At 42.6% G+C, this 17732-nt stretch overlaps 1 protein-coding gene across 5 annotated transcripts in view; it reads left to right on the top strand.

The window, feature by feature from the left end:
- The first annotated feature begins 4057 nt into the window (after positions 1–4057).
- Positions 4058–17732, top strand: part of RMND5A (required for meiotic nuclear division 5 homolog A) — a 63300-nt gene continuing 49625 nt past the window's right edge. For 2 of the 5 annotated variants that reach the window (XM_043603921.1, XM_043603920.1), the window contains exon 1: positions 4058–4361. In XM_043603921.1, the coding sequence (XP_043459856.1) occupies positions 4220–4361 (142 nt within the window). In that variant the 5' untranslated portion in view covers positions 4058–4219. The remainder of the gene's footprint in view (positions 4362–17732) is intronic. The other 3 variants (XM_043603922.1, XM_043603925.1, XM_043603924.1) reach the window with 3 other exon arrangements.

Here is a 17732-nt window from a genome sequence, read left to right on the forward strand (position 1 = left end):
TGCCTGTACAACCGAGGAACTGAATTTTCAGTTTTATTTAATTTAAAAAGTTTACATAGAGTTGGTGACTTACCATATTGAAGAGTGCAAGCCAAGATCTAGAAGGTACCAATAAAGTAGGGCTTGTCTTGTTACTTGAAGAAAGGGGGAAGATTTGAATGGCTGAGGACAAAGAAAGGCATTCCGGGAGAAGAAAAAAACATGAACTGTGCTTACTTCACATTGAAAATGTGAAAACGTCCAGTGTTTGGATGGGGGGATTGTGATGGGTTACTACACCAGGCAGACCAGTGTAGATGCAGCTTAGAGTTAGGACTTGGAGCTGCAGGAAATGGGGAGCAATTGGTTATTTCTTTTTAAATTGAGGTATAATTGATATGTAACATTATATTAGTTTCAGGTGTACAACATGATTTGGTATTTGCATGATTATATCTGATCAGTGTATAATAATAGCTCTTACTGTGGGTCAGGCATTATGTTGAGTGCGATAGATGGATTGTATCTCACTTACTTATTATAACAACCTTTTTAGGGGAATGAAGATTTATTTGATGTCACCGTAGGGGTAAAAGAAGCAATTATAATCTTGGAAATATCTCTGAGGTACTGATGATGAGAATGTGGAAGTTAAAAAGCCTCATTAGGACATTAGGAAGTTAGATTCAATAGAACGTGACATCTGACTACATGTAGAGGGTGAATTGAAAAAGGGAGGAGACAATCTGTATCCCTAGAGATACTGATGAGGACAAAATCCTGGGGAACACCAAGGATTCTGGGGTGAATGAAGGCAGTTGACTTAGCAAAGCGATCTTGGCAAGATAGGTGGCAATGGAAACACATTAGTGGAGTTGAGGAATCTGATAAAGAAAAGATTTTTGGGGCGCCTGGGTGGCGCAGTCGGTTAAGCGTCCGACTTCAGCCAGGTCATGATCTCGAGGTCCGTGAGTTCGAGCCCCGCGTCAGGCTCTGGGCTGATGGCTCAGAGCCTGGAGCCTGTTTCCGATTCTGTGTCTCCCTCTCTCTCTGCCCCTCCCCCGTTCATGCTCTGTCTCTCTCTGTCCCAAAAATGAATAAACGTTGAAAAAGAAAAATTTAAAAAAAAAAAAAAAGAAAGAAAAGATTTTTGAGAGTCCTATAGGTGAATTAAAGATGAGGATGGAAAAGTGGCAGTCGTACCTGGGAGGCAAGGTAATGCGGACAAAAACTGAGTAAAAGGGAGACAAGTTGATTTTGAAGGGAAGTATCAATATTTTTTGACATGCTGACTAGAGGTAATGAGTCCTCTGGACGATGATGTCTTACTGGTTGGAGGGAATGTGAAGTTAGAGTTTATGAAGCAGATCAAGGCTGGAGATGGGCAATTGTAATATGTTGTCCCAGGACAACAGGTAAAGAGAAACAAGAAGGTTGAGAATAGAACCTGGGGCAAATGCCCACCCACCCAGAGGGCTAAATGAGAAACAAGAGCCAGCAAGGAAGAAAGGGTAACTGAACCACACTAGGGCAATGTCAAGGGAGAATTTTACAAGTGGAAGTGAGTCATAATTTTCTTGCATTGCAGTGAGGTCAAGGGGAAAAAAAAACACTGTGAAAAAGGTGACTGAGCTTATCAAGGAGATCCTTGGAGAAAAGGGAGGAACAAGTGTGAAGGATTTGTCTGGGCATTTTGGCTGTGAAAGGAATGAGAGAAAAAGGGAAACAGCTTGGAAAGGGATAAATAAAGATTACCTCCACCCTCACCGCTCCCCCCACCCCCACCCCAACTCCCTAGATAGGCGAGTTCCATTCAGTCTGAAAGCAGAAAGGAGGAACCCAGTGCAAAGCAGGGGAAGAATATCTGAACGGAGGTGAGATGAAGCCAGCAGGCCAAGGGCTGGCAACTTAGAAGGGAAAAGAGGCTCCTGTTCCTCCAGGTACTTGACAACAGTTCACAAAATTGATGGTGCAAACAGAAATACTTTGAGAAGAGTGGCAGAGGATGCTGGAGCTGAATGTTTTTTTATCTTCTCAGTGATACTGCAATCAGGGCCATCTGTCAAGAAAGAGAAAGTTAAATGGCTTAGGTGGGGAGGAGAAAGGAGATATATAACAGCAGTCTGGGGCTGCCCTTGAGAATCACCAAGAAATGAATGGAAGGATTGGGGACTACACCAACCTGATTGCATTTTAGGTTGCCATCCCAGATTTACACCTGGGAACTGACAATAGTAACAACCACCACGAGCATTTATCATGTGGCTATTGCGTGCTTACTACAAGTGTTTTGATCTATTATCTCAATTTCCCAAGAATCCAATTAAGTATTAATTCCAATTATTTGCAAGTTATAAAAAAAGGAAATTGAAACACAAAAATATTTCACCTTAATTAAAAAAAAAAAAATCCCTACTACGTTGCCAGGCACTGTTCCTGGGCCAGGAAAAAGACAGGCAAGCCTTGCCTTTATAGAGATTTACTGGAGAGGTGCAGGAGAAAAGTAAACGGATAAATGAACCAGATCATTTAAACTTTTAATAAATGGGGTGCAAATACGAAAACTGGGGATACACTTGATAGCATAATAAATATGATTAAGATGATACAGCCACGGAGGAGTGTGGGAAGGTAGAGGCTTTATTAGTGGTCAGGGAGAGGGCCCTCCTCAGGGGACAAGTGAGCTGAGAACTTCAGGATGAGAAAGGTGTATGGTCAAAGTAAAGGGTAAATGCAGAGGCTCTGAAGCAATTTACTAACATGGCTTTTGGAGGAAAGGTAACGTTCGCGCCACTGAAGCTTAGTGAACAAGGGGATACAGGCCAAGGTTGGAGGCACCACGGCAAGTCCGGGGAAGAATGTACGCAGAGGAGGTAACTCAATTTGTATCGAAGGAATAAGGCGCCCGACAGCGGGAGCCAGGCTGTGGAGCCACTCTCCCACGAGAGTTTCCACCGCGGGAAGCTGCCTGTCCGCGCGGTGGGGAGGTTACCGGTCCGGAGAGGTCCCAGGCCTTGGGGCCATGGGGTTGAGGCCCGCGGGGGGTGGGGAGTGTGACCTCCCCGCGGCGCCAGCGTCCGGGCTTCACCGTTGGTCGCGCCGGGCCCTTCCCGGCGCCTGCCCGCGCGGCTAGCAAGCAGCTCTCCTCCCCCGCCCTCCAGCATCACCTCCGCCTGGAATTGTCGTCAGTGACTCCCGCCCGCAGCACCACCCGCCCCGCCCGGCTCGGTTTTTCGTCCGGGGCGGCGAGTCCAGCCTTCAAAACTTCAGAATGACAGTGCTCCCAGGAGTAATGGGGAGATGACATAAATTATGACCTGGGCGAACTCCTACAGGAAACAGACCTTTTCATCTCTGTCTTATTTTCCCTCATGGCTTTCCAGAAACAACTTGGTTCCAGTATGTACTCCAAAGTCACCCCCTCCAACAGCGAGACTATTGGTTTGGCCCCTAGACCCGGATTGGCTGAAGATTTACGCCTCGGTCAGGGATTGGAGGACGTTTGTTCCTTAGGTATACTCCGCGCCCATTGGTTCTTTTTCCCCGTTTCTGGGCGGAGTGGTTAGGGACGGTTTCCACCCTCTTGTTTACGGAGAGCGTAGTTGTAGCGCTCTGCAAGCTCCGGGGCTGTCTCCAAAGTTCCTTATTTAGCTCCTTGGACCAATTGGGTTCTTGCTCCACCCTCGCCCTCTCCCTTGCACGCTTACCCGCGTGGTACTGCCCACACCTTTAGAGCGGCGGCGCGAGCGGACGCCCGTCGCGTTCCTCCGCCCGCGCTCTCCAGGCTGCCCCCTCTCTAGTGTGCGCTTGGTACGGCCCGCGCCGCCTCTCTCCCTTGCTGGGGTGGCTGCCCCCCCCCCCGGGTCGGCGGCGCTTGGTGCCGCCCGGGAGAACCAGGTCATCGGTCGGTTTCCGTGAAAACAAAAACAATCGGCGGTGCCGTTGCGGGCAGCCGAACGCGGCGAGTGAGGACCAGGGTCGCGGGGCCGGGTGGGGAGAGCAAGCGGGAGCGGCGGCGACGCTCCCGGGGGCCGTGGGGGGGGGGGCATGGGGCAGGCGGGCACTGGCTGCGCGGGGCTCCCCCGGCGCCGCGGCTAGCGCGCCCGCTGCCTCGGCCGCTTCAGCCGCCCGCGCCGCCCGCCTGGGGGACGAGGAGCAGGACGCGGCCTCGGCCGGGCCCGGGCCGAACGGCTGCGGATACCCGGGCGCCGGGGAGCCTGGCGCCGCCGCCGCCTCCGGGATGGATCAGTGCGTGACGGTGGAGCGCGAGCTGGAGAAGGTGCTGCACAAGTTCTCGGGCTATGGGCAGCTGTGCGAGCGCGGCCTGGAGGAGCTCATCGACTACACCGGCGGCCTCAAGCACGAGATCCTGCAGAGCCACGGTAGGGCGGCCCGGGTGGGCGCGCGGGGCAGGGCCCGGCCCCTCGGGCCCCGGCGGGCCAGCAGGGGTGCCCTCTGGAGGGCCGGGTCCCCGCCTCCCCCCGAAGCGCGGAGACCCCCTCCTCCTCAGCCCTCTTGTGACTTTTCCTCCTGTTTCCCTCGAACCTGCCCCGACCTCGTTGTCAATTGAGAGTGAGCGCGATCCACCCGGAAACCCATCCCCGAACCGCGAGTTCCAGCCGGGTTAAACGCGTGGGTGGCCAGTCCGTGGCACCTGCAAACTGCCGCCCTCTCGAGGTGGGCGCCCCTCACCCCGCCCGGCGCTCTCGGGTTGTCCCCGCGGGCTGAAGGTACGCTAATTGCGTTGGACCCAAGGGTCTGGGTGATAAGAGGGTCAGTGCAGGAAGCCCCTTCTTCCTCTTCCCGTGCCCCAGATCCTTGACCCAGGGACTTACTTTGCAAGTCTTTTTTTTTTTTTTTTGTCTTTCTTTTCTTTCTTTCTTTTAAAATTAGAAAGTCGAGTGTTATTCTTAGCTGCGGGTTAACAGAACAGCCGCTGCTGCAACTTCATGATTTGACTGCTGTGTGGAAGGAAGCAGCTCTTCAACTCCGCAGCAGCACAGACCTGATTCCTAGGAAGCTAGCTGAATCGAGCTGTTCAGCTCTCCTAGTGTAGCATGAGGAAGAACAGGCAACTTTGCTGAAGAAAATTGTGGCACGCGTTGTTAGTTACTTGCCTTACCTGGTCAGATTTTTACTTGTTTTCCCTTTAGAAAACAGATTTTCTATAGAAGGTGTTTTACCTAGATTATTTTGTTATTGCTCTAGGACCTGGGGGCAGATACTTGGCCGAAGTTAGCTTTGGCAGCTGATTGGGAAGGGTTTTTGGTTTTGTTTTTTTTTAATAACATTGAAGGTCTGGTACCTTTAATTGCAGTATTCATAGAGGTGATTTCTTCTGATCAAAAAAGTATTTTATTTAATGGACTTATTCAAGAGTTTGGGGCAGTGTTCTCAGCTAGGTTGAACAGAAATTTATGGAACGGAAAGTTTGGTATTTGGGGTGAAATGCAGGACTTTGGCAGGTGACGTGAAGGCAGGGGCACCACCTGAGCTGCTTCTTCCTTCTGTGCCCTTCTTTCATGACTCCTTTCAGTTGAGAGCAAGTGCTAGCCCATGGGAAGGGAGTCGATAACATCCCATTCTGGACATGGCAGTCACTTTGGAACTCTGGGGAAGGAGCAAGCCTGCAACCATAGTGGGAATAGCAGTTAAAATATTAATACGGAAACATAAGCAGACCTAGATGGCTGCCTGTAAAGGGGGAAGTGGAGGTGGGAGTTGAGTGCGAATCCTGGGAAGGCTCTGGTGAATTTGGTTGTGGGACAAAGCGGAAGGGCTAAGGAGGATGGAGGCAAGGGCTTAATGTTTACTGGTGGCTAAAGATGCATAGTTAGAATCTGAGGGGAAAGTGAGGTCCAATATAGATCCCTGGTGTAACATTGCTACAGAGGAGAGTGAAGGAAGTCATGTAGACTGGAGGGAGGAAAGACTCCAGGGTCTAGCCACACCTTGAACTCTTGGAGAGTGGAGGGCCATGGAGGAGCCAGCAGAAACAGAAAAGGGTAGGAGCTTGGAAAAAGAGAAGTTGGTCAGCTGGTATTGGGCTGTTGGGAGTCAGTGACCCTCTGTGCTTGGAGCTTCATAGAGTTAAAATAAACTAGATTAGTGGGAGTTAAGAAAACTGTGTAAACTGAAGTGTAGGGAAGCCTAAAGCTGTTTAAGTAAAGCGGTGGGAGGTGTGTGTGTGTGTGTGTGTGTGTGTGTGTGTGTGTGTGTGCGCGCGCGCGCGAGCCCTTGTGTGTCCACCTGCTTGTCCATCCGTTCCAGGGAATCTATGTCTTGTTAAAGGCTGAAAGGAAGAGAAGGAGTCAAGGGTCTAGACTTGAAGAGGTGGAAGGAGCATTTCCTTTTTAGGGACCAGGTCAGGATTGAGGGGATGGATAGGCAGAATTTGAGAGAGAAGATGAAAAGTGAAATACTTTCCTGTAAGAGAGGGGAGGATATTAATTGAAGGGGATGTGGTCGCAAGCCTCATTTTAGGGAATTTGGGACCCATCCTGGACGGATAAGATAATTGCCAGAAATTGCTGGAGCAGGAGTTTGTTTTAGACAAATTGTTTTTGCTTGGTATCAGCTAACTTTGCAAGGAATATATGTGGTCTGAGGGTATTAGCCACAGATTGTGCCATACTATTCAAACAGTCTGACTTGGTGAATTGCCTGTGTTCCACTTTCAACCTATTTTTTACTGTCTTGTCTACCAAATTGCAGTTTGATAGTGCAATTCTTTAATTTTCTTGAATTCTTTATTAATAGGAACAAGTGACTAAAGGCAGTTATGAAACATAAAAGAAAAAATAAATACTGCAAGTGCCAGGTCTAGTTTCCAAAACAGAATGGTTTTTCTTATGGTGTTCTTAGGTGTGAAGGCAAACATCATGCTTTGGTATCTGGGTTATGGTAATTTTCAAAGCAGATAATTTCTAATGTTCTTTGCTCAGGATGTGGGTATTACATTTGTATCCTAAATATACCCTTTCTAAAGTTAGGTCTACTGAAATCTGAATTTAGAACTGCATTTTCAAGTGAATGTGCTTGTCTAGGGAATTGATCTTGTGGGCTCCTGTGACATGAGAGAGGGTCTCCAATTGGGACCATCTGTCAGGGCTTTGGATCTCACTCTCTGGGGTTATTGTGATAATATTCTTGTAAGAATGTAATGTGCATAAAGTAGAATCTTGGGAACCATATGGATTCCCCAACATGGCATCATACTGATGGAGAGTAACTGTCTGATTTGGAAGTATCTTTTTGGCTACAGTCAGGGAATCAGTATAGTTTTTGAGGGTGATTTACATTTTCTTGGGTTTAGATGTCTTTTTTCTAAAGTGAGCAAACCATACTAAATGAGGACAGTTAGGATAGTTTGCGGTGGGAACTGATCATGCATAAATGAAGTTTAGTTAGGAAGCCCATTGACAACTCTTGTCCACCCTCATCACTCTTATTCCAGATTGTGAGACTGCCCAGAGGGGGCTTGCCTGGCAGATGGCCTGGCAGTAGTCCTGCAGTGAGCCCTACAATCTCTTTTCATCTGCTCTAAATTGCCTCTATATAGCCTAGAATTCTTTCATATAAACTTTCTTTAATTAACTGCTTCTTTTAAAATGCACTTTTCTTAATTCAGATACCTTTGGGAGAATAAGGTGAGGTGGATGGTCACTCACATCTGGAGGATTAGTTTGTGCTCTGCCATTTAATCCACTCCTCACCAAGTCCGGCCTGGGAGAAGGAAATTTTTTTTTTTTTAATTAATTTTTTAATGGGAATGTGAGGCCTGAGACCGAGGAGTAATTTCAGAGTATAAGGCTCTGACAGATAAGTGCAGGCTTCGACTGGGTCGTGGCCAGTGTTTTGGTGGTTGAGGGGCAACATAGCAGTAACAGAAGTGCGAAGAGGCAGTAAAGAATCACAGAGAATACTAAACAGAAGTTCTGCCGGAGCCTGATTCATTCCTCTTCCTGGAGACTGATCGACTGTAAAGGCTTTCTTCAGGCCCTAGAACTGCCTTGGAAACCTTAGGGTGGTAGATTGCAGGATGGGAGAGTGAGCCAGAGCCTGCAGAGTGAGGTATCTGAGGTAAAAGGGATTAGAGATGACTGTTGACAGCACATGAAAGGTCTGTGGAAAGGAATACCATTTTTTAGCGTCATTAGCCAGAAGTTCAAGGATTGTACCAAGCTCTGAGTCTTACCCTTACTTTATTTAAACTTCAGGTTTGCTTAATTTCCGTAACTCTTAAGAAAGAGGAGAGCACTGGTGTCATTTAGTTGTACCAGCTTTTCAGTGAGTTCCCCCGTATTGCATGAAGTTTGAGCTAATTTAGGATTCAGTATGGTTGATTCTGTTTGGTGATCATTCCTGGTGAGCCCTTGATCTTTGGGTAATGCTCAAGTGGTTCTCAAACTTTACTCACACATACGCACTCTTTTTTTTTCCCAGATAGATTCATGATTTCACTTAAATAGATTTAGTCTCATTGTAGGCACTAGTATTTGTGAAGTCATTGATTTGGTGTACTAGGTATAATAAACTATTAAAAGCAAATTCATAACTATTAAAATATTGTTTCACATACAGTTAAAGTCACCATTTGCATCAATGGTATGGAAACCATACTTTGGACAACCCTTAATTAACAGTATGGATAAATGTTGGTGATTTGACTTGTGATTATTTGTATGCTTTTTAGCAATTTTTTTCTTTTGGAAAATACATTTTGTTTCCCACTAGCACTTCTGTTCTGGAAGGGAGAGCAAAAAAGAACTATATATCATGTTTTGCTGGTATTCTGATTTCACATTTGGTGAGTAGAGAATGGACTGAAACAATAGAGTAGCATTTATGATGTGTCTGAAGTATATTTTGGAAAATTACTATCTTTGTAAGAGTCAAAAGTGTGTAGTATTTTAAAAAATTATTTCTAGGCTATTACAGAGAGTTATAATGTAGTTTCTGAAAATGAGTCTCAGTGAATTTTCTAAATTTTAATTTTATTTGAGTAGGTAGTATGTTCAAATGGTATAAATTCAAATAATAAAAAAGGATACTCACTAAGAAATCTCCTTCCTACTCTTTCTTATTTCTGGACCACCTAGTCTTCTACCTCATACAAAGATGCTAGCTTGCTTCCAGGAAAATTTTTAAGAAAATTCAGGGAAATGGTAATTTGTCACTATTCCTTTTTACTTTGAGGTACGGAACATGTAGTTCTACTTACTGTGATTTAAGCTTAGTATTATTGCAGTTTGCAAGCTGGTAAAGACAACTTAATTTGTAGGAGTGATCAATACATGTATTTGTTAGCTTCTAAAACTTGTGTGTGTGAGAGAGAGAGAGACAGAGAGACAGAGAGAGAGAAAGAGGGAGAGGAATAGGGAGAGGGAGGGAGGGAGAGAGGTATGACTCCTAGTAGTAAAACTCATTTAAACCATAATCGTCCATCTTTCTCTCTTTGGTGATTCAAAGAATATTTAGTTACTAGTTGCAGAACTGCTTCCAGTTTTTAAAATTTGAAGGTAATAAATGAGAAGGTAAGTAGGCAATTAAGCATGAAAGAAAAAGCAAATTATGGTGGTCATGTTTTTCACTAATTTCTATGGTATGGTTTGTATCAGTAGACAGAACACAGATTCAGGGCCACATGGTAGGTATAACTTTTCATTCTAGAATTTGAGTTGTATATATTGAAAAGTATGCTTATTTATGCACGTAAATTCTCTGTGCTTTTTAGAGCCTCCCAGGGTCGAATGTGTGATGTTGAATGAATTGTTAAAGGATCAGAGTTTGGTAGAGGAATAGTTTACTTATTCAGTCTCACTCTTTGGTGTACTTGGAGTAAGCTACGGTATTTGGTCTCTCATTTGTCAACTGAACTTTTTGCTAAATATTAACAAGATTGAGAGAATAAGGACTTTAAATTTTGAATTGAATAAAATTTGATATCTACATTTAACATCTAGTATGGAAAGTAGCAGATAAGTAGGTCAGAAAAGTTAGGGTGGATAACAGTAGTCATTGTTCAAATACTCTAAGAGAAGAATAGAGCAGTTAAGGCGCTACTTGGGCTGTTTTAGATGGTGAGAAGAATAGGTTCGTGTGGGCATTTCCAGTTAGGTTTAGAAGCAGATTTAACTTTGTCAGCCATTCCTTTCCAGGCTCTTTTAGGAGATAATTCTTTGTTATTTGGCTCATTATTCATTCATTCAATACACCAGGAGACTAGTATATTACTCAGGATTCTTTTGATTGCAAGTGGCAATCAAATAGTTTTAATTAAAGTGGGCTTTGTTGACTCATGACTAAATAGGCTGAGGTAAGGCCAGCTGGCTCCAGGACTAGAGAAGGTACCATAAGGACTGGTCTTTTTCTCTTCCTCACTCACCTGTGCTTTCCATGGTTGACTTCATTCTCAGAGGAGCTTTCTCTACATGGAAGTTAAAGGAGGCCAATGGAGTTCATGTCATCATTATCCTGCTAGTGATCCTAAAAACAGGAACATGCCTTTTTTCCCCTTGTGTTTTCAAAAACAAAATTACCAGAGAGTGTCCGTATTGCCTTGGTAAGGGTCATAAACCTTTTCTTGAATCAGTAACAGGGGCCAGGGCATGGAGTCCATTGGCCACCTTGGGCTGTCTTTGCTTACCCTGTGTACGGAGATGTACCGCCGTGTGATCATACAGAGGAGAGAGTTCTAAGAAGGAAAACTTGTATCCAGACAAAAGTGATAGATGGCTATTATAGTTGAGCAGCTGCAAGTTAGACTAATAGCAATGTTCTTTGCAATGTTTTCTTGACTAGCCAAACCTTTATTTCTCAGCTTTTGTCTTGCCTCCTAACTGTAATGTTCAAACAGTTCAAATACTGAGTTGTTAGGACAACTTAATCTATAGATTAAAAAATATAATTTGGTTCATGTTACCTTTGGGAACTTACATGAAATTGCCTGTATGCTTGGCATAATAAAATCATTTTCCTAAGGTTATTTTATATCTTAAGTAGTTTCTAACCCTGGATAATAATATTTGTGAAGGAGAAGCTTGCTAATACTTCTGTGATACTATCATACTAGAGTATATAGAGAAATCTCCATTGTTTCCATGTCTTAGTCTCTTAGTTGTTAGGAAAGTGAAAATGCTGTTTTAGTAAACTATTCACTTAGGGCATTGAAACTGACTTGTTTTTATTTGGGGCCCTGCTTCTTCATCTGTAAAATCTTTGAAAATGACCCTAAAATGCAGTATAGGGGAGAATTCTAGAGGGTCCTGGCCCTGCGCTGTGTATTGGAGCCCCATGGTACTCTGTGTAACCCCCAGAAGTTGATAGATACCAGGGACATGATGCTCTCTAGACTGGCATTTTTTGGAAAGCTCCAAGAGTTTGTAGAAGAGTGGCATAAACATCTGTCCTTTCTCTTGGATTAGATGCTCGTCTAATGCCACAAAGAACAGAGACTAGAATCTCCAGCAAGACCTGAAGCTTTTAGAAATAATAGTTTCGCCTTATTTGGGTTTGGTGATAGTATGGCTGAGCTCAGAGTGGTTCTTAGGTAGCCTTGTCCTGGGAGTCCATAGACTGTATTGCAAAGTCTTTTAACACCTAACATTGAGCCTGAATGGTAATTTCTTCTCATTTTGGGGCACAGTGTCTGGCTGTGTGTTATCTTTGAAGAGTTTGCTCTATCTGTGGGATCTATATAGATTCAGTATCTTCTTATTTTTTTTTTAACTTTTAAATTTCATTTAAATCCAGGTTAGCTAACACATGGTATAATAATGAACTTATTAGTGATTATATGAAGGTATTCAAGAGGAGATAAGGAGTTATTTAAAAGAAGGATTATACATGGCTTTAGCCCTCTAGGAACTTGGAGGCTAGTTAGGGAGATAGAAGATGAGAAGATGAATCTGCCACTTGGAGAGTAGACCATGAAATATTGTCCTTGAGCTAGGGAGATCTGGGTTTGAGTCTTTGCCACTTTGCTGAGTGGTTTTATAATCTTAACCTATTTCCTCTTCAGTAAACTGTAAGTTACATTGCAAGAGTTATGGGAATTAAATAGTCAATAGGTATAAACTGGCTTTAAAATCTGTGAAACAAGGTGTATTTGTTATTTTTAAGATCAGTGCCCCACCCCCCTTTTTTTTTAGGTCTGTGCCTTTAAGTAGTGTTAAGCACTGTCTTATTAAGACATTTTGACTATTAGGTATCTTTTTTAACTGGTGTATGTTAGCTACCATTCTGTGCCCAGTGGTCTGCCTGTAACACCATAAGGAATATTCAAAAGGTATAAGAAACAATCTTCAGGGAACTTTGGTTGGCTAATGAGACCAGACATGTACATTTGAGAGGGGAAAAGAAAGTCATGGTCTTGGCACAGTATAACAGTGATTCTGGTTGGTATAAATACTAGCAGTTCAGAGAAATGGGAGGAGAAGAAACCTTTAGAAAGAATGGCTGGGGGTGGGGGGTTGTTATTTCACTTGAGTTTCAGAGCACCTGGTCAATAGTTACTAATCGCCAATTATATATATATGTGGGACTAGGCTAACTCTTGTGGGGGTTAACAAAGGACAAGGAATCGTTCTCGTGCTCTAAGAACTTTCTGTCTAGTTAGGGAGATGACATTGGTGGGTTTTTAACAAACAGTGCCCTATAATGCAAGGCCATGTATATTGGCCAATGTTGATTGAGTGGTACTGGCAAGAAGGGGTGGGATTTGAAACCAAGTCTTCTAACCTGTCAAGTTTCAGTAACAGAGATTGAATGTGGATGGTAGGAAGGTAGGACAAAGTGCCAGGAGTGGAGGTTGGCAAGAAAAAAGATGCAGAAGAATGAGAATGCAAGAGGCATTCTGGGAACAAGGAAGGACCAGGGTGGGGAGAAATAGAATAAAGAATTAAAATTGGAATCAGGGTTTACAGACTCTTAGATGCCAGGGAAAGTAGTGTAGTAGACTGAGAAGACCTTGAATGACTTGGGTGGGTGGTACATTTCGAACAGGGACTGGGCAGGGACTTGATCGGAGACTAATTAGCAGCATTTAGGTTGACTGGAGTTGGGAGTGCAGTTTGGCTACAGGCAAGATGACTAGTTAAGTGCCAACTTAGATCTGAGGAAAGAGGGACCTGTCTTTGGGTAGTGGTGGTAGAGATTGTAAAGGGACCCATGCATGGGATCTCCTGAGGGAAAGAATTGCCAGGACTCTGTGCATGGATGCAGTCTGGCAGAATGGGAGAGAAGGGTTGGAAAAATCAAAGGTTAATCTAAGGTTTGAGCATGAGTGAGAGGTAGACAGTTATGGAACTAAGAAGAAAATAGGAAGTTTATGAGAGAGAAAGGTGGAAATTTGAGTTTGATTTTTTAAGTATGAAGTTTCACATTTAAAGACTAAAAGAAACTTGATCTGGTTCAGTCATTCATTTCAGAGATAAATAAGGAGATGGTTAGAGATTAATTCTATTTTGAATTAGAAGGGAGTGAACAGGCTCTATAAAGTGGGACTGTCTCACAGACATTTCAGACCTGGTGCTTTGTGTCCTCTTTTTTTTTCGGTCATCTCTCTCAGTCTTGCCTCATTGTGTATTTTTGAAATCTTCCCTTTCTTCCCTATGCCACTCATTTTGATCTAGCTCTCTGCTCTAAGAGCACTATTAGTCTGTACCATGTAATTTCATTTTTAAATATAAAATCCCCCCCTCCCCCCATGGTTGGTTTTGCAGCACACTAGGCCGCGATTTGCTGCACTGGATCAGAACACACCTGTCTGAACCTTTATTTTGTTCTGAGAGGTCAGGGTTGACCCCCAAAATACTGTACTTTGTAGATTTACCACCAATTAATATACTGAAAATTGTTTTCAGTGTATACTGCCCCTAGAAACAAAAAAGGGTGTGTTCTATTTGTGCCTTCCCCTTCCTCCTTTGAGTGAATCTCTGTGAGCAGCTGCTGGGCCTTAGGTGCTGAGGTAGCTCTTAAGAAGCCCCAAACTCCAATAGGCCACAATTTAGTTTGCTACTCACAGTATGAAACCGTCCTTTTGTTGTTTTTTAAATACAAACCTTACCTTTTCAGGATTCCAGTTTTTCTATTTTAATATTTTACAAGTAGATTCATGTTCACCTTGCCAGTGACTTTTTTTGTTGTTGTTTTTAAATGTTTTATTTACTTATTTGGAGAGAGGGAGAGAGGGAGAGAGAGAATCCCAAGCAGGCTCTGTACTGTCAACACAGAGCCTGGCTCTGGGCTCCATCCCACAAACCGTGAGATCATGACTTGAGCTGAAATCAAAGAGGCCTTTAACCAACTGAGCCACCCAGATGGCCCTTTTCAGTGACTTCTTTAGAATCAATCTTAGACCATTTTACTCTTTCTCTTTTTATTCCCATCCTAAATTTCTTATCTGTCTAAAATACTTGATCTGTACCTTGAACACTACTGACATGGGTATTCTGCACTCAGTAAATTGACTCTGAATGTCATGGTTCTCCCTTTTGACTTTAGTGTTTTGTTGTTGTTGTTGTTGCTGTTGTTTTCTGTTTTGTCTTTGTCTAGTCTCATTTTGTTTATTTTAAGGTATTAATACTTTTAAAAATAAGAGTGGTATATATAATGTAATGGGATAATGTAGCATTTTTTGCCCCCTTACAGCCTTCTTTTGACTTTTTTTATTTTAATATTTTTTAAGGAACTAAACTAGAATGAATTCTGGGGTATAGCTCTATGAGGTCTGGGTTTTCATTTAGACACAGTTATGTTGACTAAATGAATTATGTTTACTAAGTGGATTTCTTTGTATTTATATAAAAACTTGTGTGCCATTTTGCTTTCCAGTTAATTCCAAATTTAAGATCTCTGTCCATTTTATGAAGTGAAATTAACTTTTAATAATGCAAAGGAGCTCAAATGCAATATATATAATATTTATAAACTTGGATATTTAAATTTTTTTCTGCCTCCATGATATTCATAAGATTGTAAAGTCAAGTCTTCGTGATTTCTGGGGAATGCTACTATTTGCTTCTATCAAAATATTGTAGTCCTAGGTGGTAAGGTTTTCAGCCGTTTTGGACATCTGAGTAATCATCATAGTAGTCACCTTCCTGTGTTGTGCCTCACCACTTTTTTATAGAATGCTCTTAATTATAGTCTCATGTGTTGGACTCTTAGGCAGCATGCACTGCATAGTGTAATTGACACCTTTAAGCAGACCAAATTAGAACTTTTAATTATCTGTCCATGAGCAGACATATCAAGCCACACCATTATAGTGCTGCCTACCAACAAGCTGTTTATCTTTCTTTAACAGTATGTGCAATTATTTGAGGGTTTTTTTTTCCTCCTGATACCATAAAAATAAATGGCAAACAAATTGAAAATGTAAACACTGAGTAGGGATGAGAACATAGCTTTCAATCATCTTTGTCTTGATTGTATTAGATTAGCCAAAGTGATGAGTAAATCTTGTCACATAGTTGGACCTATGGTTGTCTTAAGCCATGTGATTAGTACTGAAGGGAAATAATTGAACAAATAAATGTAAAAAATGATAGACTGCATTGAAAAGTTATTTATAAAAACCAAGGTATAAATAGGAATTTTATAATTTTTCCCTTTGTGGGAACAGGGCACTCTTAATTGTGTAAGTTGGTCCTGCCTTCCTACATTTTGACTTGGGGTGTACTTTTATAGGAACATGTATCTACTAAAGTTGAAATGTGTTTCATTTTTTCGACACACCGTGGCATGATTTTGTTTTACAAACACAAACTGGCTCAGACACAAGCCTGTTAATTTTTTTCCAAGTCTTTACGTACTTATTTAAGGTTTTTGAGGGGAGGGATTGGTCATTATCTGGAAAGGGGAAGGTGCTTACAACTGTGGGGACTTTATTCTATGAATGTGTTTTGTTTGGAAATTTGTGGGGTGTGTGTGTGTGTGTGTGTGTGTGTGTGTGTGTGTGTGTGTGTTTATTTATGTGGTATTTGGAAAATTTAAGCCGTAATGCTATTGTGTAGTATGCACTAAATATCCTGGAAGGAAGTGGAAGGTGAGTGAGCTGCTGAGTGTGACACTGCCTGCAGTTTCAGAGGGAGTTAGTTCAGAGTATGTCATAGTGCCAGGAGTCTCCAGTGCTGGGCTTGAAAATTAGAATATGTAATACATAATTTTTAGGGGCCCTTGGCTGGCTCGGTCAGTAGAGCATGTGACTTTCGATCTTGGGGTCGTAAGATAGAGCCCCACGTTGGGCATGGAGCCTTCTTAAATAAAAAAAAATTATTATTTTTCTATTCCTTTGGTAAATAGTTATTGGATGCCTAATATATGTCAGTTACCATGCTAAACACTGGAGATTAAGCAATCGAGTTTCCGGTCTTCAAGTAATTTCATGGGGTTGATAGACAAATATTTACAATTAAGTCTGAAACTCTGATAGGGAAGTACAGGATGCTATGGAAACAAACATTTTTCTAGTTTATTTCTGTGAAACTAATGGACATAAATCTTGAAATCGCTAGGCAGTAAATGAAGCCCAAGGCAGAGCTTGAAGTCATAGCTGTGCTCTATTAAAAAAAATGGTTTAGGAGTTCACTCAGATATGTTTAGTTTGTCTGATTTTGGAAGAGACTATGATTATTCTAGTTTCTGAGAGTATCATTCTATTGTATTGAAAGACCAACCATGTGTGTTGGTTCTTTGCTTGGATTTAAAATCTCTTATGGATGTACCAATTATTTTATCTGTTGAATTAAATAATGATAAAAGTAATTTTAGGGGTGCTTTGGTGGCTCAGTCAGTTGAGCATTTGACTCTTGATTTTGGCTCAGGTCCTGATTCTAGGATTGTGGTATTGAGCCCTGAGTTGGACTCCACACTGAGCATGGAACCTGCTTAAGATTCTTTCTCTCCCCTGCTTTCTCTTGCTCTAAAATTAAAAAAAAAAAAAAAAAAAAAATTGTAAAAAGTACTTTTGTGGTACAGCCACTTTGGAAGACAGCTTGGCAATTTCTTACAAAAGTAAACACTACTCTTACTATGAAATGCAGCGATCGTGCACCTTGGTATTTACCCAAAGGAGTTGAAAACATGTCCATACAAAAACCTTCACAGACTGTTTATAGTAGCTTTTAATTTATAACTGCCAAAACTTGGAAGCAACCAAGATGTTCTTTAGTTAGGTGAATGGCTAAAGTGCAGTACATGCAGATAATGTAATATTATTCATTGCTGAAAAGAAAGGATCAAGCCATGAAAAGACATGGAGGAACCTTAAAAATGGGTATTACCAGATGAAAAGCCAATCTGAAAATGCTACATGCTATGTGATTCCAACTATCTAACCTTCTGAGGAAGGGAAACCTATGGAAGGAGACAAAAGAATTAGTGCTTGCCAGGGGTGGGGTGGAGGAGAGAGATGAAGAGGCAGAGCACAGAGGATTTTTAGGGCAGTAAAAATACTCTGCATGATACCATAGTGAGGGATATATGCTCTTACACATTTGTCAAAACCCATAGGTGCAACACCAAGGGTGAACTCTACAGTAACTGTGGACTTTGGGTGATAATGATGTGTCGGTGTACGTTCATCCTTGGTTTAAAAATAAAGTACGTTTCCGGGCGCCTGGGTGGCTCAGTCGGTTAAGCAGCCGACTTCGGCTCAGGTCATGATCTCGCGGTCCATGAGTTCGAGCCCCGCGTCGGGCTCTGTGCTGACAGCTCAGAGCCTGGAGCCTGTTTCAGATTCTGTGTCT

The sequence above is a fragment of the Prionailurus bengalensis genome, chromosome A3 (genome assembly GCF_016509475.1).
Source record: "Prionailurus bengalensis isolate Pbe53 chromosome A3, Fcat_Pben_1.1_paternal_pri, whole genome shotgun sequence".
Classification (NCBI taxonomy): domain Eukaryota; kingdom Metazoa; phylum Chordata; class Mammalia; order Carnivora; family Felidae; genus Prionailurus; species Prionailurus bengalensis.